Raw genomic sequence first — 20,910 nt, 5'->3', positions numbered from 1 at the left:
TCAGTGATAGCTGGTCTCATTCAAATACTGAGATTATCCGTATGTCTTCTTATAGCCTTTACAGTCAGTGATAGCTGGTCTCATTCAAATACTGAGATTATCCCTATGTCTTCTTATAGCCTTTACAGTCAGTGATAGCTGGTCTCATTCAAATACTGAGATTATCCCTATGTCTTCTTATAGCCTTTACAGTCAGTGATAGCTGGTCTCATTCAAATACTGAGATTATCCCTATGTCTTCTTATAGCCTTTACAGTCAGTGATAGCTGGTCTCATTCAAATACTGAGATTATCCCTATGTCCTCTTATAGCCTTTACAGTCAGTGATAGCTGGTCTCATTCAAATACTGAGATTATCCCTATATAGCCTTTACAGTCAGTGATAGCTGGTCTCATTCAAATACTGAGATTATCCCTATGTCTTCTTAAAGCCTCTACAGTCAGTGATAGCTGGTCTCATTCAAATACTGAGATTATCCCTATGGCCTCTTATAGCGTTTACAGTCAGTGATAGCTGGTCTCGTTCAAATACTGAGATTATCCCTATGTCTTCTTATAGCCTTTACAGTCAGTGATAGCTGGTCTCATTCAAATACTGAGATTATCCCTATGTCCTCTTATAGCCTTTACAGTCAGTGATAGCTGGTCTCATTCAAATACTGAGATTATCCCTATGTCTTCTTATAGCCTTTACAGTCAGTGATAGCTGGTAACTTTGAAGAGGATGAAAGGCCCTTCTATGTACTGTCGGGCACACTGTTACAGAAGTGGGTTGTTGGAGACTACAACGTGGAACGAGTGAGTAACACAAAACACAATTACTATGGTATATTACCTACGGTATCTTATCATGTTCTTTCTTATTCTCTTGGTTTTCCAAAAAAATTATGACCATAGATTTGGTATGGTGTGTTGGCAAACGGGTGGTTTCTGTTTAATAACTTTAAATTGCATTTGCCAATCTTTACGAAACTTAGGATATTGACATTTACTTTACTTTCCATGAACATGGTGTGATTTGACATATAAATAATTAATTTTCTTGGTGAACATTTCAGTTTCTGTACCAAATAGATGCGGATCGTTTGTTCAAAGAAGAACTAGCAAAGACTGTATGGGTAAGTTTGGAAATTAAATGTAATGAAGAATAAATGTAAAATTTGTACAGCTGCCTCAATAACAGAACAAAAGTCATTTTACCCCCACAAACAAGGTTTAGGGGGGTATATAGGAGTGAGCTTTTCGGTCGGTCCGTATTAAGTGTCCGCTCTCTAATTCAAGTTGTTTTCATCCGATCTTCACCAAACTTGGTCAGATGTTGTATCTAGATGATGTCTAGGTCAAGTTCGAATATGGGTCATGCCTGGTTAAAAACTAGGTCACAGGGTCACTTAGTACGTTATACACATTCAACATGGTGTCCGCTCTCTATTTCAAGTAGTTTTCATCCGATCTTCACCACACTTGGTCAGAAGTTGTATCTAGATGATGTGTAGGTCAAGTTCGAACATGGGCCATGCTGGGTCAAAAACTAGGTCACGGGGTCACTTAGTACGTTTTAAACATTAAGCATGATGTCCTCTTTTTTTTGTGAAGACAACATGCAAAATATTATGTGTCAATGCGGCATGTGAGGGTATTCGTTACGTCTGTGACAAAGTTCTAGTTGAGGGTCAAAATAAGCAACTAATTTGTACTCTTGAATGCAGCAAAAATAAGTCTATATGCATAATAGTGAATACTTCGTTCTCTAAATAATTGGTTTTAATTTTCAATTAAAAAAAATAAGTAAAAAATTGTATGTACGTCATTCCCAATATTTTTTGTACCAAACTACCCAAAGGTGTAGTACCTATGTGTGATCTACATCCCTACTTCTGATTCAGAACAGGAACGCCATACAGCTGTCCCAGCTCACTACCTGGTTATTGGACATGCAGCTTACCAGGTTAGGACTCGAACAATTCTTCAGTGGATTCTGAACTGGAAGAAATCTTTTTTTTATCAACTGATTGCTTAAATGAAGTCAGCAATGTCAATCCAGAACCTTGGCATGACAATTGATTCCTATTTACCTGTCAATATTAAATATACATAAAAATAGTGAACATCAATATTTTAATTGTTGACCTTCTTATAAATCAACTGCCAGTCAAATCAAATAGATTGTGAACACTTTTCTGCTGGTAAAGATTTTCACAACAGACAAGTTTTTATGTTACGATTATGGGTTAACAATGTGGGTTAAGATATGTTCAATTTAAAGGAAAAAAAACAATCAAGGGAAAAAAGGAGAAAGAATTTTTACACCTCCTTTGCTCAAACCTCTGATTCTCTACAAACAGTGGCTGACACCCTATCAAGTTGTTTCTTCGGACTTTGCTCTTCCATGTACCAAAATCTACTCTGTTGACTACACATTCATCAAGAACACTGTCCCCCGGTGGGTATCGTGTCTGCCTAGCTATAAAGAGTTTCTTGGTTTGATACCCACTCTTGGAGTTTTCTGATTGATCTTGCTTGTGTACACGCATGAGAGCATCTCAATAGGCTTTTGATTAACCCTTTACCACTTAATAGGTATTTTCATGCATTTGTAGTCCTTTAATAAATTACATTTAATTTAAGACCTTTCTTACTAGATTCAAGTTTTAAAGGCTTCATTTCGAACCCTTAGATACTGATGAACAGCAAACAGCATAAAACCTTAACAGACTGCGAATTACACGCAGGCTGTTCTGGTTTTATGCTGTTTGCACATAGCCATTTTCACCTTGCTACTGAGTGGGAAAGATTTAATTGAGCTAAAATAAAATAATTTTGACTGAACTTCTGACATTCATTTTGAGTAAACTTTAATGTACTGTACTTTCAGTGAGGGTGTGATGTTGTTGGGAGCCGGTATCAACCAAGAGTCCCAACCCATTGTGCATTACGCCATAGGTAGGTACAGTGAAGATATAGAGATGTATTTGTGTTAATACTCTTCACAATTGTGCAAATACAATATGGAAGGGATGTATTTGTTCTCTAGCAATTTGAATGTGTTTTCCAAAACATATAAAGTAACTTTGAATATGCCAATGAAGCACTTACTAATTAAAGTAATTAATAAGATTTTATAAGTGGTCATTATATGCATGGATTGATCTGTCGCTGCATGTTTAAACTAGAAGATTTTGCTTACAAAGCTTACTAAATGTTTGCAGCCACCATTGCCACGGAGAGCAGTGGAACACCTTCCAAGCTGGAGTCCTTCAAAGTGCTCGAGTTTGTTAAGCGATATGAGGTAGTACCAGGCTCCTTTATGACACTGCATTGTGTGCTTACAGTTTTTGATTGGCCAATTGAAGGTGGAAATAATAAAATCAGCCTCATTCTTGGATAACCATTATGCATTTGCTTAAAGTGTTGTCCAAAATAAACCTATACAGGCTAATCTGGGACAACAATATCTGCCATAACTGTATTTTGCTCAGAGAAGACTTAGTTTAAATGAAATTACCATTAAAGAGGAAAGTGTCGTCCTTGATATCCCTTTGCAGAATGCACAGGCTAATCTAGGACTGCAATGTACCCCCATGCATGAAGCCCAGTTTTCTAAGAAAAAAGCTCTTTTTTTTAAGTCACATAAACAATAGCCTAAAATATTTGGATTTAAGCAAGAGTTTTTGTAAGCAATTCCTCCGAAATTTCATCAGACATAATTGATCTTATTCTTCATTTAAAACAAATGATTCATGAATGGCTTATGACAAAGAAGAACATATTTGACAAATATTTCTAGGACAAGCAAAAGCATGTGTATGTTTTTCGTGACTGTAGGAAGAAAAGGAGACGGAGATACTTGGATATAAATTGGTGGTTCCAGAGAACAAGCAGGAAATCATCTACCTGTATGATGACTCCTTGATCGTCATGGAAAGTGGTAATGATTAGGATAAATCTCTTCCACATTTGTGCAAAAATGTTTTGTGTGGTGTATTTTAAGCTAGGAAATGTATTGTGATGTACATGTATATCAACATTTTGTAAATTTATAGTGATGGGAGTCGGTATGCATTGCTAGTAACTTTCCCCCAGTAATAACCAGTAATAACTCGGGTCAAAATGCCACTATTACTTTCATTGCAAGTAAAATCTTGTTATAACCCCACAAACAAAGTTTAGGGGGGTATATAGGAGTAAACTTGTGTGTCCACTCTCTAATTCAAGTAGTTTTCATCCGATCTTCACCAAACTTGGTCAGAAGTTGTATCTACATTATGTCTAGGCCAAGTTCAAACATGGGCCTTGCCGGGTCAAAAACTAGGTCACGGGGTCACTTAGTACGTTTTAAACATTCAGCATGTTGTCCGCTCTCTAATTCAAGTAGTTTCCATCCGATCTTCACCAAACTTGGTCAGAAGTTGTATCTAGATGATCTTAAGGCCAAGTTCGAACATGGGCCTTGACGGGTCAAAAACTGGGTAACGGGGCACTTAGTGCGTTTTACACATTCAACATGGTGTCCGCTCTCTATTTCAAGTAGTTTAAATCAGATCTTCACCACACTTGGTAAGAAGTTGTGACTAGATAATGTGTAGGTCAAGTTTGAACATGGGCCATGCCAGGTCAAAAACTAGGTCACTTAGTGTGTTTGAAACCTCACCATGTTGTCCGCTCACTAATTCAAGTAGTTTTTATCCAATCTTCACCAAAATTGGTCAGAAGTTGTATCTTGATAATGTCTAGGTCAAGTTTGAATATGGGTCATGCCGGGTCAAAAACAAGGTCACAGGGTCTCTTAGTGGGTTTTAAACATCACAATGTTGTCCGCTCTCTAATTCAAGTAGTTTTCATCCAATCCTCACCAAACTTGGTCACAAGTTTTATCTAAATGATCTCTAGGACAAGTTTGAACATGGGCCATTCCGGGCCTAAAACTAGGTCACCGGGTCACTTAGTGCGTTTTTTAACATTCAGCATGGTGTCAGCTCTCTAATTCAAGAAGTTTACATCTGATCTTCACCAAACTTAGTCAGAAATTTTATGGAGATGATCTTAAGGCCAAGTTAGAACATGGGCCTTTCTGGGTCAAAAACTAGGTCAAGGGGTCACTTAGTGCGTTTTAAAAATTGAGCATGGTGTCTGCTGTTTTTTGTGAAGACGACTTGCAAAATATTATGTGTCAATGCGGCATGTGGGGGGTATTCGTCACGTCTGTGACAAAGCTCTAGTTATACTTTTTCTGGCACTAGCCTGAAAACTTTAAGGTGGACTTGTAAGTGCCCAGTCAGAATAGTGATATGAACACATTTGAGCTTGTTTTGAGAAAATTTGGCTTAATGCATGTGCACAATGTGTTATCCCAGATTAACCTGTTAAGTCCACACAGGCTAATCAGGGACAACACTTTCCACCTAAACTGAATTTTTTTTTAGAAGAGACCTCCTTTGAATGAAAAATTCCATAAAAGCTGAAAGTGTCGTCCCTGATTAGCCTGTACTGGCTGTATTGGGAGGATACTTTACCCTGATTAGCCTGTACTGGCTGTACTGGGAGGATACTTTACCCTGATTAGCCTGTACTGGCTGTACTGGGAGGATACTTTACCCTGATTAGCCTGTACTGGCTGTTCTGGGAGGATACTGTACGCACATGCATTAAGCCCTGTTTTCCCAGAGCATGGCTCTATGTTTCAGGTGCTGGAGAACCATCAGAAGAGTTGCCTGCCCCTGGAGGTCGACTGCTGGGAGCCGGTATGCAGGGAGTTGTATATCTGATATAAAATGCAATAGTGGGATGTCGGGGTCATATGGGAATGTCTTTTTGCAGAAAAATAAATGTAAAACTGGTCTCTAGGTATCAAAATTACTATCTGTACCCTGAGTTTTATGATATGTACATGCTAATTTATACAATAAAAATAACTAATAATAGACAATTAAATAAAAATGATAAGTTTCTGTACAATAACAAAAAACCAAAGCAAGTATTGATGTTGACTTTGAAAAGAACTTAGCAAACTTTTTATTCAATATGTGATGATGTGTCATTGGCAATTACCATATGGAACTTTTAAAGGTTAAAATACAGCAATTTACTGTTGATAAAAGGCTTAATGTTAACCTTTATTTGACAGTTTGTCATGCACAACCAACATATGACTTGCAGATAAAAAGTAAAAAAGCTTCACTAATTTTCTTTAAATGTTATGTGGGGTATGTCTTCGGTATTACCTCTAGTTTGTTCGTTCTTATGTTCATAAACTCATATACCTGCTATACAAAATATTTATATTGAATTTCAGGTATATGTGACAATACAGCTATATTCTTCTCAGTGACACAAGGCTTTATCAGTGTCGTGTCCACACAGAGGCAGGAGTTCAGGTAATCTACGGGAATGATTCTGTTGGCGTAAGTTGCTGCTAATTGGGCAGTGATAATTTTAAAGACTCTTTGAAAACTAAACAAAACTGGATATCAAATTGAGTAATTGTTGTTCTTGTCCTGGCTTTTTAAAATGAAGTTAATTTAATAAATGATACAAAGTAATAAACTGAAATTGAATTAAAATATTGTTTCCTGTTCATCGTAGTTTGGGTACATAGGAAATCTTGTAGTTGTAAGCAAAGCTTATTCAAGAGCTATGTAGGAGTTACATGTTTAATGGCAAAGACTTAATTACCGGTATTTATTCAAACATTACTTAAGATTTTGAGTGAAAATATCAATAGAAAGAATATCAATACTCATAAGATGGGGCTTCTTTGTTTATAATTGGCCAATAAAGAGATTTCTTGTTGTTTTTGCAGCATCCTAGATGACACCGCTCAAGAAATTGTTTCCAAAGCAGACATTGTAAGCAATTATTTACTTCCACTGTAGGGCTTTTTTAGAACCCTTCTAGTGTAGCAGAAGCGGACTATAGGTTTTACCCTGTGTGTCCTTCTGTCTGTGTCCAGCCCAGTCTGAATCAGGCAATAAGTTAAAACGTTCTTAAGCTTGGTTGATGAAACTTGGTATGTGGATAGAAGGCCATATGCGGAATATGCATATCTACCCTCTTTTAATTATGGTTATAAACAATCTACATAAACTTTGTTTCTTAAATAATTGAATACTGGTTTTAGGTTATATTCACCTCCTATTTCCAATACAATTCTTGTTTGAGTGTTCATTTACCCCCAAAACATTGTTTTACTGTTGATTAACCCCTCCCCCATTATTTCTTACTCAACTGTAAATCCCACATTTCCTTTCCCTCAACAACAGAACTAGAAGATTTATCAGAAAAGAGTGGAATTTGTTCTGTGTAAACAGAATTATAGTTTCTGAACCGCACATAAATTATAGTTTGTTACTGTTCGTTTATCCCAATCAATTCAGGATTGACTGTATGATAACCCCTATACATTCTTGTTTTCAGTTACACCTAAATATTCAGTGTACATATGTGTACATATACATGTACTTCTATAAATTCAGGGTTGAATGTACATTTACCTTTATACATTCTGGTTGGAGTGTACATATAGCCCATAAATTCTTGGTCGAGAGTAACCAACAGGAAGTCTGGGTTGTCTGTATATTTGCTGCTATAAATTTGGTTAGAGTCTACATTTACCTACATAAATTATGGTATGAGTGTACATCTACTCTCATAAATTATAGGTTCTTGTTACATTTACCCTTACAATTTCTGGTTGAAGTGTACATTTAAACCCATGAATTTGGTTGAAGCCTACATTTACTCCCATAAATTTTGGTTGAAGTGTTCATTTACTCCCATAAATTGTGGTTGAAGTGTACATTTAAAACCATGAATTTGGTTAAAGCAAGTATTTACTCCCATAAATTTTGGTTGAAGCGTACATTTACACCATGCATTCAGGTTGGACTGTTCGTTTACCTCCATAAATGTTGGTGAAGAGCACATACCCTGTATACCAAAACTCATCAGTAGCCCTGTTTTCAGGGTCAGATGACGGCCAGTATGGCACAGATAGAAGAACTTAGCATGAGAGATGATCGGTCTGCCAAACTGAAGGCTGCATTTCTTAGTGCCTGTAGTGGAAACCTGGTAGGCAGAAGTGAAAGAATACATGAACATACATGGCTGGGATGGAAAAATTTGTAGAGTATCTGATGAGGCTTGGAAAATGAACTTAAATGAGTTTTATTCATCAGTTTTGGGATATATGAATAGACTTGTAGCCAACACAATTTATCCACAATCTGTTGACTGGCATTTATCTGTTCTCAGGATTGTTAGCTCACAGTTTAAGTTAAAATATACTTTCATGTTACTTTGTATTTTAAAAAAGAAATCTCTTTTTTGTCTCCATATTTCTAGAAGCACTCTCAAAATATACCACTTTATCTTCGGATGAAAGAGTGTTAGCCGCAGTTGAATAACTGTATATTTTTCCATGCAAAATTACAGAACTGAAAATATTTTTCCAGAGAAAAGCTGAAGAGATGATTGAGGAGTTATTCCCCGATGAACCAGTGGGTAACCAGTCTACAGAGATAGATAGACTGGTTGCTGGTCTGAGTCGAGACCTTATTGATGACTATCCAGCATCCGACCCACGCTGGGCTGAAACCAGTAGACCTGGTAATTTCAGGAATATAATCCCAACCATGAATATATATACTTTTGTCTACTTTAACGGAGACAATGAGACAATGCTTCATAATGTGCAAACTGTCTTATGGGTTTATGCAGTGTCGTGAATAAGATTAAGGTCAGGGTTGGATACTAGTGTTGACGTGGATAAAATCCCCCCCCCCCCCCCCCCCAGACACTTAGTTCCTGTTCAAACCTTAAAACAGACAAAATAGCATCCAAACAAAGCTACTGCCTTCTGATTGCAAATACCTTTACATTAAATATATTAAAAGTTAATTTTCCTTCATTAATCATTTGTCATGACCATTTTGTGGCATCTGTAATACAGCACACTCAGTGCTTTGATTTCAGACACAGGTAGCAGCACGTCATCCCTGATAATCCTTCAGCAGCTAAGGGACAAGCAGAAAGCACACGAGTACATCATAAACTTCCTCAAGAAACTCCATCTCTGGGAGAAGGTAGGCATTCTTTCACAGCAGCAGAATTACAATTGGATGTGTGTCTGTTAAAAATGATGTAAAGTTGTGTGAGCTTCCGACTGGTCTTGTGGCGATATTGTTTGCTTTGAAGAATTATTGTATGAGTTTTTATGTCCCCCACTATACTATAGTGGGGGACATATTGTTTTTGCCCTGTCTGTCGGTTTGTGCTTTGTTTGTATGTTTGTTTGTTTGTGCAAACTTTAACATTTTCCATTACTTTTGCAATATTGAAGATAGCAACTTCATATTTGGCATGCATGTGTATCTCATGGAGCTGCACATTTTGAGTGGTGGAAGGTCAAGGTCATCCTTCAAGGTCAAAGGTCAAATATATGGGTCAAAATCGCTCATTTAATGTATACTTGCAATATTGAAGATAGCAACTTGATATTTGGCATGTATGTGTATCTCATGGAGCTGCACATTTTGAGTGGTGAAAGGTCAAGGTCATCCTTCAAGGTCAAAGGTCAAATATATTGGGACATAGTGTTTCACAAACACATCTCTTGTTTTAAGTCTCAGAACTTAGAAAAGCATAGTAAATATAAAAAGGTACAGGCACTGTTCCCTATGATATCATGCTGCTTTATTATAAGCTTTATGCAGTATAAGGCAAATATTTAGAACAAGAAATGGTACTGGGTTTTGCTCAAAAGGGGCAGTTTAGAATACTGGTCCATTCTAGAGACATGTCTTATAATTTGGATATTTTTTAGTCCAACTCTTAGTATTGGGGTTTTAGATCAGAGCCTATATACTTGCCATAGACTATTTGCAAATACATATTAATTGTGTATTTGCTTGAAAATTGTGCTTGTTCTGAAATGAGATGTATTTGGACATGGCAAAACAGTGCTAACCTAGAGGGATTAGATGTACAGTAGACTCTGCAAATACCGGACTCTCGGAATACCGGAACTCTCCCGATTCCGGACGGTCGGGCCAGTCCCGTATTTTCTCCTTCTATTTCTTTGTTAAAAAATGTTGAATAAACCGAACTCTCTGAAAACCGGAAACCGGACGGGTATCTCCGTAAATTTTGTCATTTTCAACGTAAAATACATTGAGTATACCGGACGGTCTAAATTCTCAAGATGCCCGAGGCGTGAAAATAACAATACCTAGTCGGCAAACCGAGTGTGGTGTCACATTTTGCTCGCGCAATTATCGATAATCGGATTAAACAAACCATAAAGGTGTCAAGTCATTACCGCGCTATGGGATTCCGATTAAGTAATGTAAACAAACTGTGAATGTCTATAATAGACGTGCAGTAACACCAAAAAGTGACTGACTCGATCGTTTTATTAATTATTTATTATCGCCTATGATAAACAACTAAATTAAGAAATTAATGCATGCCGTTGCGACGATCACTTTCTTGAGATCTTCTCGGGTATTTTAAAAGATCTTATAGCCATGTTTTTAACGCTGAAATGGTTGTTTGTTTGTTTGTCAGATAAACTGTTAGAAATATGACTGTTAAATATCCATCCATCAGTATTTGCCTTTAATCGATTAAAAACACATTTTTTAAGAATGCAATTAACATCATCAGTACCTGCGTACAGTTATCACATGGTACATGTAAATGTATACAATTTGTTTTATTTTTATCTGATTATGTACACAATGAATACCGTGTATATTTCGGCAATATGAAAACTCTTGGTAAACCGGAACTCTCTGAAAACCAGACGATTAGGCCGGTCCCGAGACCGTCCGGTATACAGAGAGTCTACTGTATTTCACTAGGTGTTCAGAGTTATTTTCAAAACACAAGCTATACAGTACATGCTTAGTGAAAAATTGCTCATTATCATAATTCTCATTCATAATGAACAGAACAGACATTTTATTAGCTCATCTATTTTTTATGTGCCCTTTTTATACTTAGAAAATTGAAAAATTTTGTGTTTAGGTCCATTTTATTCCTTAAGTATCAAAGCTATTGCTTTCATACTTGCAACACTTACTAACTATCATAAGGGGACAGTGCAGGTAAAGTAATGTAACTCTGACTGGCATTTTGACAGAATTATGTGCCTTTTTTATACTTAGAAAATTGAAAATTTGGTTAAGTTTTGTGTTTAGGTCCACTTTACCCCTAAAGTATCATAGATATTGCTTTCATACTTGGAACACTCGCAAACTATCATAAGGGTACAGTAAAAGGACAAGTTGCATAACTCTGGTTGTCAATTTTACGGAATTATGGCCCTTTTTTGACTTAGTAACTTTGAATATATGGTTAAATTTTGTGTTTCGATCCACTTTACTTCTAAAGTATTAAGGCTATTGCTTTCAAACTTCAAATACTTTCATGCTATCATGAGCTTACTGTACCTGGCAAGTTGAATTTTACCTTGACCTTTTAATGACCTTGACTCTCAAGGTCAAATTATTAAATTTTGCTAAAAATGCCATAACTTCTTTATTTATGATTAGATTTGATTGATACTTTGACAGAACTACTCTTACCTGACATACCACAATAGACTCCACCCAAACCATCCCCGAATCACCCCCCCCCCCCCCTTATTTTTTTTTTTTAAGATCATCTCACAAATGACCACCACACCCTCACACTGTACAATACCCCCCCCCACCCCCCAAATTGGTTTTGTTTTTAACAGTTAAAAAACACAAATATTTATTTTTATTATTCACACTACACTATACCTCCCCCTCCCCCCGAATCCCCCCCCTTAATTTTTTTTTTTTAATTTTTTTTTAAGATCATTTCACAAATGACCACTACACCCTCACACTATACTATACACCCCCCCCCCTCCCCCCTGAATCCCCCCCGAATTCCCCCTCCCCGAATCCCTCCCCTAAATTTTTTTTTTTTTTTAAGATCATCCCACAAATGACCACCACACCCTCACACTATACTATACCCCCCCCCCCCCCCCCCCCCCCACCTAACCCCCAATTTATTTTTTTTGAAACGGTTAAAAAACACAAATACTTATTTTTTTTAAGATCATCTCACAAATGACCACCACGCCCTCACACTATACTATACACCCCCACCCCACCCCCCAATATTTTTTTTTTTTTAACGGTTAAAAAACACAAATATTTATTTTTATTATTTTATGTTTGAAATACCGTCCAACCATCGCACCCAAGAATACCCCTACACCCCCCCTCCCCCCCTCGAATTCCCCCCCCCCCCCCCCCCCTATTTTTTTTTTTTTTTTTTTTAAGATCATCTCACAAATGACCACCACACCCTCACACTATACCCCCTCCCCCCCACCCCACCCCACAAATTTTTTTTTGAAACGGTTAAAAAACACAAATATTTATTTTTATTATTTTATGTTTGAAATACCGTCCAACCATCGCACCAAAAAATCCCCCACCCACCCACCCCCCATTTTTTTTTTTGTTTGCATTTTTTTTTCGCATTTTTGGAAGATAATGTAAAAACTGTCCACGCCCCCACACTATACACCCCTCTTCACTCCACCCCTCCCTCCTTTGTGATTGAAAATGAGAGTCCCTTCACCTTTAAAAAGAAAATAGATGAGCGGTCTGCACCCGCAAGGCGGTGCTCTTGTTTAGACTTATACATAAGTACATCGTCTTAATACATACAGTATAAAAGTAAATATGTCACGTTTTCATTATATTTATATTTAAGTTCAAAACAAATGAAAACAAATACACAAAAAATGAAATAAATACAAATGAAGAAAATGCATAAAGTAAATTTTCTAAATATATAATGACAGAAAGATTTGTAGGTGATACCGGTTATATGGTATTATTGATAAATGAATTGTGATCATAATGTTCATTATGATTTGTTTTTTACCTTATACTAACCATATATTTTCCCTACAACTATGTAAATGTTTACAGTTGCACACAATCAAAGTAGGGGAAGGTGTGATGTCCACGCGTCAGTTGCTGTGCCAACACGCTGAACAACTGGAAGCTGCTATAGTTCTACGAGAAATGCACGCAGAGTAGGAACAAAAGTTCATTGTCATGCATGACTTGCTGTTTTCTTTTTGTATACTCTATATTCTTTATTGCAATCCTTTTAGGAATACTCATCTATTGATTCCTGTTATCACAAGCTTGTTTATGTCCCCGGCATCTATGTATCTATTTGCATCTATTTATGCCAAGGGGCATATAGAAATTGGCTTGTCAGTTCTTCCGTCTTTCCATCAGTCTGTTTGGGGGTACCCGAGTTGAAGTCTGTTTGGGTTTACCTGAGTTGACATGTTTTGTCTAACATCAATATATCTTCCTATAGAGCTTTGAAACTGCATGGATGTTGTCTTCTTGAATACTTTCAACGCACCAGCATCACTTTTCTCAATCCACCAACATCACCCTATCTTGATATTGACTTTCTTTTGGACTTTGACAATTTCCAAAGGTCAAGGATCAAACCAAATTGATGTTTTGCTGAAAATCAATACTACTTACTTAAAAGCTTTCATTTAGCGCACAGCATATTCAAATCAAGCATATTCAAATCAACTGACCTCATTTTGACCTTGACAGTGATAAAGACTTAAAATGGACCAATGTTTGGATACTGATAGGGCTTTTAATAGGGGCATCAGTATTTATTGAACACAGCATATTGTGTATCTTTTTGTCTTTACAAAAATTAGTTAAACATTTTAATAGAAAAATAAATTAAATCGAATGAGACAAAAATTATTGTCTTTTGATGTGTGATAGACATTGTTGTTACGTACACAGTTTTAGATAACTTCTGTTTCTCTACTTTGGCAATAATATATGTACTAAAAGTGAACATGTTAAAAATAGACTTCAGACTCATGTTTTGTTTGCTTAGGTATTCAACAGTGATTGATCCAGCCATACGCAAGGTCCTATCAGCTAGAGGGCAGCAGGCCCTGCCTGGGTTGTCTCCCCACGATATCTTCTACAGGGAGGTAAGTCCTGTCAGCTAGATGGCAGCAGGCCCTGCCTTGATTGTCTCCCAACGCTATCTTCTACAGGGAGGTAAGTCCTGTCAGCTAGAGGGCAGCAGGCCCCGCCTGGGTTGTCTCCCCACGATATCTTCTACAGGGAGGTAAGTCCTGTCAGCTAGAGGACAGCAAGCCCTGCCTGGGTTGTCTCCCCACGATATCTTCTACAGGGAGGTAAGTCCTGTCAGCTAGAGGGCAGCAGGCCCTGCCTGGGTTGTCTCTCCACGATATCTTCTACAGGGAGGTAAGTCCTGTCAGCTAGAGGGCAGCAAGTTGTGCCTGGGTTGTCTACCCACGTTATCTTCTACAGGGAGGTAAGCGTCTGTGGAGTCATAAATTGTTACTCGAAAATACTCTGATGTTGAAGAACGCTTTTAATTATACATTTTGTATTCTTTTAGTGTTTGGCTTTTTTTTTAACCTGTAAGTTTCAAGGACATGGCTGACGACTTTTGCATTCTTGCAGGTATTATCTGACTCATTGTGTGTTATCTTCTAAGATATTTCATTACACATTGTACAAAAAACACCATTTATAAATGTTTTCACTAAAGCTAGGTCAAGTATATGAGGCACTGTCTTTGAAAACTGGGCTTACAGCGCCCTCACACTACTTTAGGGGAAGGGGTCCGCAGCCCTTAGGAGGGGGAATTTTTTGTAAATGGGGGAATTTTTATAACAAGAAACAACAACTGTGTTTAACTGTTGTAAACATATATTTCTATGTATGTGACTGTCTATAGAACAGAAAGGTGGACTTTTACTCAATCTATATAACAGTAATCTTATTTAAAAGTCCACCATTATATCCTTTTTGGTCCTAAAACAAGCTAGTGCTGTGTGCAGTTGCATGCAAAGTTTGTCCCTGCAACTCCAATATATCACGGTTGAAGGTGTCCAAAGATCACGACCGTGATATATCCGGCGTGGGCTAAAAATTGTCAGGTTATTCATGCATATCTTTGTATGCATTAGCATAGTCTGGGAATCTCAAAACACGCTATTTACCTACCTTATTGAAGTATGTGTTATATCCATATGTTATTCATTGGTTTAAAACAAAACATTATTCCATGTACGCATTTTCAAATGCGTATAATTAAATTTGTAATCCGAAAACAATTGCCATGTTTTATTGTTCAAGAAAGCATGCACAAATTAGACCCATGTACAAAATGACATCATTTTCCTCATGGAAAGCATGGGCTTTAATAGTAGTGCATCTGAACAAACTGTGGGATATATCTTTACCTCTAAATTAAAAGCAAGTTGTTTACACTGTATCGTATGCGCAAAGATTGTTGAGATTATGGTCAGTATTGACTTGTGACATTTACAGTTATAATTGTATACACCTTCATGTGTGGTGCTTTCGCCAGTTCAAAGCAAATTCAAGAGAGAATGGTAACACTCTGAATGACCTGTGATGTTTTGCAAGTGGAGTTATTGTTTATCGCAGTACACAGGTGTTAAAGTGATGTACAATGAAAGCAAACAATCTGGTCAAAACTGGATTATGAATGTCAGATTAAAACACTTGGGACTTGGGCGCGTGGCCAAGTCACTTTTACACTATTAATATGTCATAAAACAAATTTGTTCATACAAAAAAAATAAATAAAATTTTGATATATTAAAATAAATATATATATATGCATTATATCAGAATTTTTTTCGAATTTTTTTTTAATGAATAAAATTGTTTTATTGATAGTGTAAAAGTGACGTGGTCACGCACCCAATACCTGTGGGATTAAAAAGAAAATTAAAGTGGGTGAAAAATAGGGTAAACTACTAGTTTGAAACTGATTTGATCTCAGCAAATTCTCAGATTAAAACATGTTATTTGGGGATTATGCTTGCCTGATTTGTTGACACCATAGCCGATTTGCGTATTTGAAAACGCAATATAACGGACCGTGATATATTGGAGTCAATTTTCAACAATAAATCAGCGATTTTAAGCTCATCTATTTTTTGAAAAAAAATTATGAGCTATTGTCATCACCTTGGCGTCGGCGTCTGCGTCGGCGTCCGGTTAAGTTTTGCGTTTAGGTCCACTTTTCTCAGAAAGTATCAATGCTATTGCATTCAAACTTGGTACACTTACTTACTATCATGAGGGGACTGGGCAGGCAAAGTTAGATAACTCTGGCTTGCATTTTGACTGAATTATGTGCCCTTTTTATACTTAGAAAATTGAAAATTTTGGTTAAGTTTTGCGTTTAGGTCCACTTTTTTCAGAAAGTATCAATGCTATTGCATTCAATCTTGGTACACTTACTTACTATCATGAGGGGACTGGGCAGGCAAAGTTAGATAACTCTGGCGTGCATTTTGACAAAATTATGTGCTCTTTTTATACTTAGAAAATTGAAAATTTTGGTTAAGTTTTGTGTTTAGGTCCACTTTATTCCTACAGTATCAAAGCTATTGCTTTCATACTTGCAACACTTATTAACTATCGTAAGGGGACTGTGCAGGCAAAGTTATGTAACTCTGACTGGCATTTGGACGGAATTATGGGCAGAATTATGTGCCCTTTTTATACTTAGAAAATTGAAAATTTGGTTATGTTTTGTGTTTTGGTCCACTTTACCCCTAAAGTATCATAGATATTGCTTTCATACTTGGAACACTCGCAAACTATCATAAGGGTACAGTAAAAGGACAAGTTGCATAACTCTGGATGTCATTTTTACGGAATTATGGCCCTTTTTTGACTTAGTAACTTTGAATATATGGTTAAATTTTGTGTTTCGATCCACTTTACTTCTTAAGTATCAAGGCTATTGCTTTCAAACTCCAAATACTTTCATGCTATCATGAGGTTACTGTACCTGGCAAGTTGAATTTTACCTTGACCTTTGAATGACCTTGACTCTCAAGGTCAAAATATTAAATTTTGCTAAAATTGCCATAACTTCTTTATTTATGATTAGATTTGATTGATACTCTGACATACCACAATAGACTCCACCCAAACCATCGCCCATGCCCCCCCCCATCTCACAAATGACCACCACACCCTCACACTATACCCCCCCCCCACCCCCTCCCCAAATTTTTTTTTTAACCGGTTAAAAAACAAAACTACTTATTTTGATTATTTTATGTTTGAAATACCGTCCAACCATCGCACTCAAGATTCCCCCCCCCCCCCCCCCCACCCCCCCTCCCCCACCCGAATCTCCCTCCCCCCCCCCCCCCTCCCACCCCCGATTATTTTTTTCCCTTTTTTTCGCATTTTTGGAAGATAATGTAATAAATGTCCACACCCCCACACAATGCACCCCTCTTCACTCCACCCCTCCCTCCTTTGTGATTGAAAATGAGAGTCCCTTCACCTTTAAAAAGAAAATAGATGAGTGGTCTGCACCCGCAAGGTGGTGCTCTTGTTGTTGTTGTTGTATTTTCATTTTTTGAGGGGAAAAAGATCAGTTTTTTGGGGGAAAAAAAATTCTTTTCAGGCAGGGGACTGCAGCCGAAATTCGGCGGCAGATTTTAAAAAATACGGGCCCTGGCTTTATGCAACTGTGTTTTTGTGTCATACCAGATTAGCCAGTCCACAAAGAAGCATTAGGGATTACATTTTCTGTGAAAGCAGAAAGTGGCGTCCCTGATAGGCCGGTGTGGACTGCACAGGAATATCTAGGACGACAATTTATGCACATGCATTAAGCCCCAATACCTCAGAGCGTGTCTTATAAATGAAAATACATTGACAGGTTTCCCAAGTTCAGGACATATTCGAAGCATTGCTGGACTATGAGACTGACATCATGAAGGGAAACTTCACACCTGCCGACATTATCATTATCATCATCACTGTCAACCCAGTACTCGAGGTATCTGGATGTTTTTAACTTTTGTTTTAGAGTTCAATAGACCTTACCAGCAACAAACATGTTATTTGAAACACTGGATGAAATACAAGAAATATTTCTATGTGATTGATGGAAACTAGTTAGTTTGTTAGTTTCAGACATGATGAAATATTTTCAGTCAGTTTTCTAAGTCAACATATTGTGCTGTTAGAACAAATAATGTGTATGAGATGTGTCAGGCAACCTGTTAGAACAAATAATGTGTATGAGATGTGTCAGGCAACCTGTTAGAACAAATAATGTGTATGAGATGTGTCAGGCAACCTGTTAGAACAAATAATGTGTATGAGATGTGTCAGGCAACCTGTTAGAACAAATAATGTGTATGAGATGTGTCAGGCAACCTGTTAGAACAAATAATGTGTATGAGATGTGTCAGGCAACCTGTTAGAACAAATAATGTGTATGAGATGTGTCAGGCAACCTGTTAGAACAAATAATGTGTATGAGATGTGTCAGGCAACCTGTTAGAACAAATAATGTGTATGAGATGTGTCAGGCAACCTGTTAGAACAAATAATGTGTATGAGATGTGTCAGGCAACCTGTTAGAACAAATAATGTGTATGAGATGTGTCAGGCAACCTGTTAGAACAAATAATGTGTATGAGATGTGTCAGGCAACGATCCATCTATGCCATATGTGATCAGCATTACTCCACACCAGCCTCTGTAATAACACAGTCAGGTCAGTCTGCATTTGGCTTGAGACACATGTTTAGCTCATTTTCTGTGTGGTTTTTACATTCCAACTGAAAGCCTGAAGGAGTTTATTCAGGAGGTTGCATTTTGGTTGGTCGTCTGTAAGCATTTATCATCATTTCCTGTCCTTAAAATTACTTCTTCATGTCGTGTAGTGTTGTTGGTAGTACAGTATGCCTTGCACAACTTGTCCATGTTCTCTATTCTAACTTTGGTACCGTGTGTTCCAGGCGATGCTCCATGCGGCCTTGCAGCACCGTGAGAACAGGTTCAGCCTCTACAGCAGTGCCCGAGATCTGAAACCGAGACCAGAGTTCATACCCTGGACCTCCACCACCGGCACGTCTGGGACACGTACCATTCTACTGAAACAGGTGGGGGGCTGAGTAATAGTGTGTGGTCACCGTCACGTCTGGGACACGTACCATACTACTGAAACACGTGGGGGGCTGAGTAATAGTGTGTGGTCACCGGCACGTCTGGGACACGTACCATACTACTGAAACACGTGGGGGGTTCTGTAATAGTGTGTGGTCACCAGCACGTCTGGGACACGTACCATACTACTAAAACATGTGGTGGGCTGAGTAATAGTGTGTGGTCACCGGCATGTCTGGGACTCGTACCATACTACTGAAACAGTCGGGGTCTGAGTAATAGTGTGTGGTCACTGGCACGTCTGGGACACGTACCATATACTACTGAAACAGTCGAGGACTGAGAAATAGTGTGTGGTCACCGGCACGTCTGGGACACGTACCATACAACTGAAACACGTGGGGGGCTGAGTAATAGTGTGTGGTCACCAGCACGTCTGGGACACGTACCATACTACTGAAACACGTGGGGGGTTCTGTAATAGTGTGTGGTGTCGAGATCCACAGTTTAGTCTTTTTTGATAGCTTGTGGTTTGGAGAACAAAAAGGAGTGGAAATGAAAGGAGAGTCAGTGTTACTTCACTCATGCTCTATTTTCCTTACTAATTTTGATTTTGATTAAAGGTTGTTCTTTATATGCCCCCAGATCAAATGATTAGGGGGTATATTGATTTTGGCCTGTCTGTTTGTCTGTCATTGTATGTGTGTGTCTGTCCAAAAACTTTAGCCTTGCTCGTAAAATGAAAACTTTGGGGTCTATGTTCTTCAAACATAACATGTGCATGCATCTCATTGAGATCTACAATCAAACATGGTTTGAGGTCACTAGGTTAAAGGTCATGGTCACTGTGACTTTTACATTCAAAATATACCTTAATTACTTTATGTTTTTGGACACTCTAAGTTTTCGGACACCCCTTTTTAAAAATAATTATTTTTCGTGACTCAAAATTTTTGGACACACGAGTTTTCGTCCATAATCAATGTCTGTAAGTTTTCGGACAGTATATTTTACAGCGCTATTTTACCAAATTTTGTTCCTGTTTTTCGATATTTAATAACACTTTGATCATGGGGGATTTACAATCAGATTAACATCATAAAACATGGCAGGTGCATGCCTGAGAGCAACGGACCATTACATTTGTGTTATTGGGTAAATAACCTTGTAAACAGGTATAGTGCCAATTAATAGTTCAATTATCTACTGCAATGGTACTACCCCTTCTCAGTAAATTAACTGAGACAAATACTAAACGCTTCAAAGTGTGATGCACCCTTAATTGCAAGTTTTACGAACAACGGAAGGTTATAGACAACAACTATTGGAAATGAACAAACAAAGTATTCATAGATTGCTTTTTTTATTGCGTTAATTACAGGTTCATACTAGCGAGTATTGGTACATCACATGCTCATCTTTGAACTCGTTTTTCAAAGTACAACCTTGTAGTAACTTTCTGTCAAATAAATTAAGCATTTTAAATTATTTAAAATGCAGTGCAAACATTTATAACTGTAATTTATACTATACGGCATGGTATTTTACAAGCGCGTGCTATTACCGGTAGTCGTTGATACAATTGACGCTATTTTCGGACACTTCAATTTTCAACTCTAAGCTTTCGGACACCTGTCTTTTGTGAATATTTTTCGTTTCTAAGTTTTTGGACACGAAAAAAATAAATTATTTTTAAGTGTCCGAAAACATAGAGTAATTATGGTAACCTCGTTTCTAAAATAGTGTCGTGTGGTTTCAAAGCGCAGAAGGGGGGATTGTGTTTCACAAACACAGCTCTTGTTATTTTTTATGCCCTCAATGGAGGGGATACAGTAACAACAACATCCGTCTTTGGGTGGATTTATTCCGT

The 20,910-nt window shown here is 37.6% G+C and overlaps 1 protein-coding gene across 1 annotated transcript in view; it reads left to right on the top strand.

The window, feature by feature from the left end:
* The window catches only part of LOC127870767 (nuclear pore complex protein Nup133-like), a 56,387-nt gene that overhangs the window by 15,367 nt on the left and 20,110 nt on the right, over positions 1-20,910 (top strand). The window contains exons 7-22 of the mRNA XM_052413243.1: positions 688-798; positions 1,059-1,118; positions 1,887-1,948; positions 2,876-2,943; positions 3,210-3,289; positions 3,826-3,928; positions 5,685-5,741; positions 6,293-6,374; positions 6,800-6,845; positions 7,963-8,067; positions 8,451-8,604; positions 8,971-9,080; positions 12,981-13,087; positions 13,939-14,038; positions 17,803-17,922; positions 18,893-19,036. Coding sequence (XP_052269203.1) covers positions 688-798; positions 1,059-1,118; positions 1,887-1,948; positions 2,876-2,943; positions 3,210-3,289; positions 3,826-3,928; positions 5,685-5,741; positions 6,293-6,374; positions 6,800-6,845; positions 7,963-8,067; positions 8,451-8,604; positions 8,971-9,080; positions 12,981-13,087; positions 13,939-14,038; positions 17,803-17,922; positions 18,893-19,036 — 1,509 coding nt within the window. The remainder of the gene's footprint in view (positions 1-687; positions 799-1,058; positions 1,119-1,886; positions 1,949-2,875; positions 2,944-3,209; positions 3,290-3,825; positions 3,929-5,684; positions 5,742-6,292; positions 6,375-6,799; positions 6,846-7,962; positions 8,068-8,450; positions 8,605-8,970; positions 9,081-12,980; positions 13,088-13,938; positions 14,039-17,802; positions 17,923-18,892; positions 19,037-20,910) is intronic.

This window comes from Dreissena polymorpha, chromosome 3 (assembly GCF_020536995.1).
Source record: "Dreissena polymorpha isolate Duluth1 chromosome 3, UMN_Dpol_1.0, whole genome shotgun sequence".
NCBI lineage: Eukaryota > Metazoa > Mollusca > Bivalvia > Myida > Dreissenidae > Dreissena > Dreissena polymorpha.
Note: the sequence above shows the minus strand (reverse complement) of the source record. Positions and strands in the feature narration are given on the sequence as shown.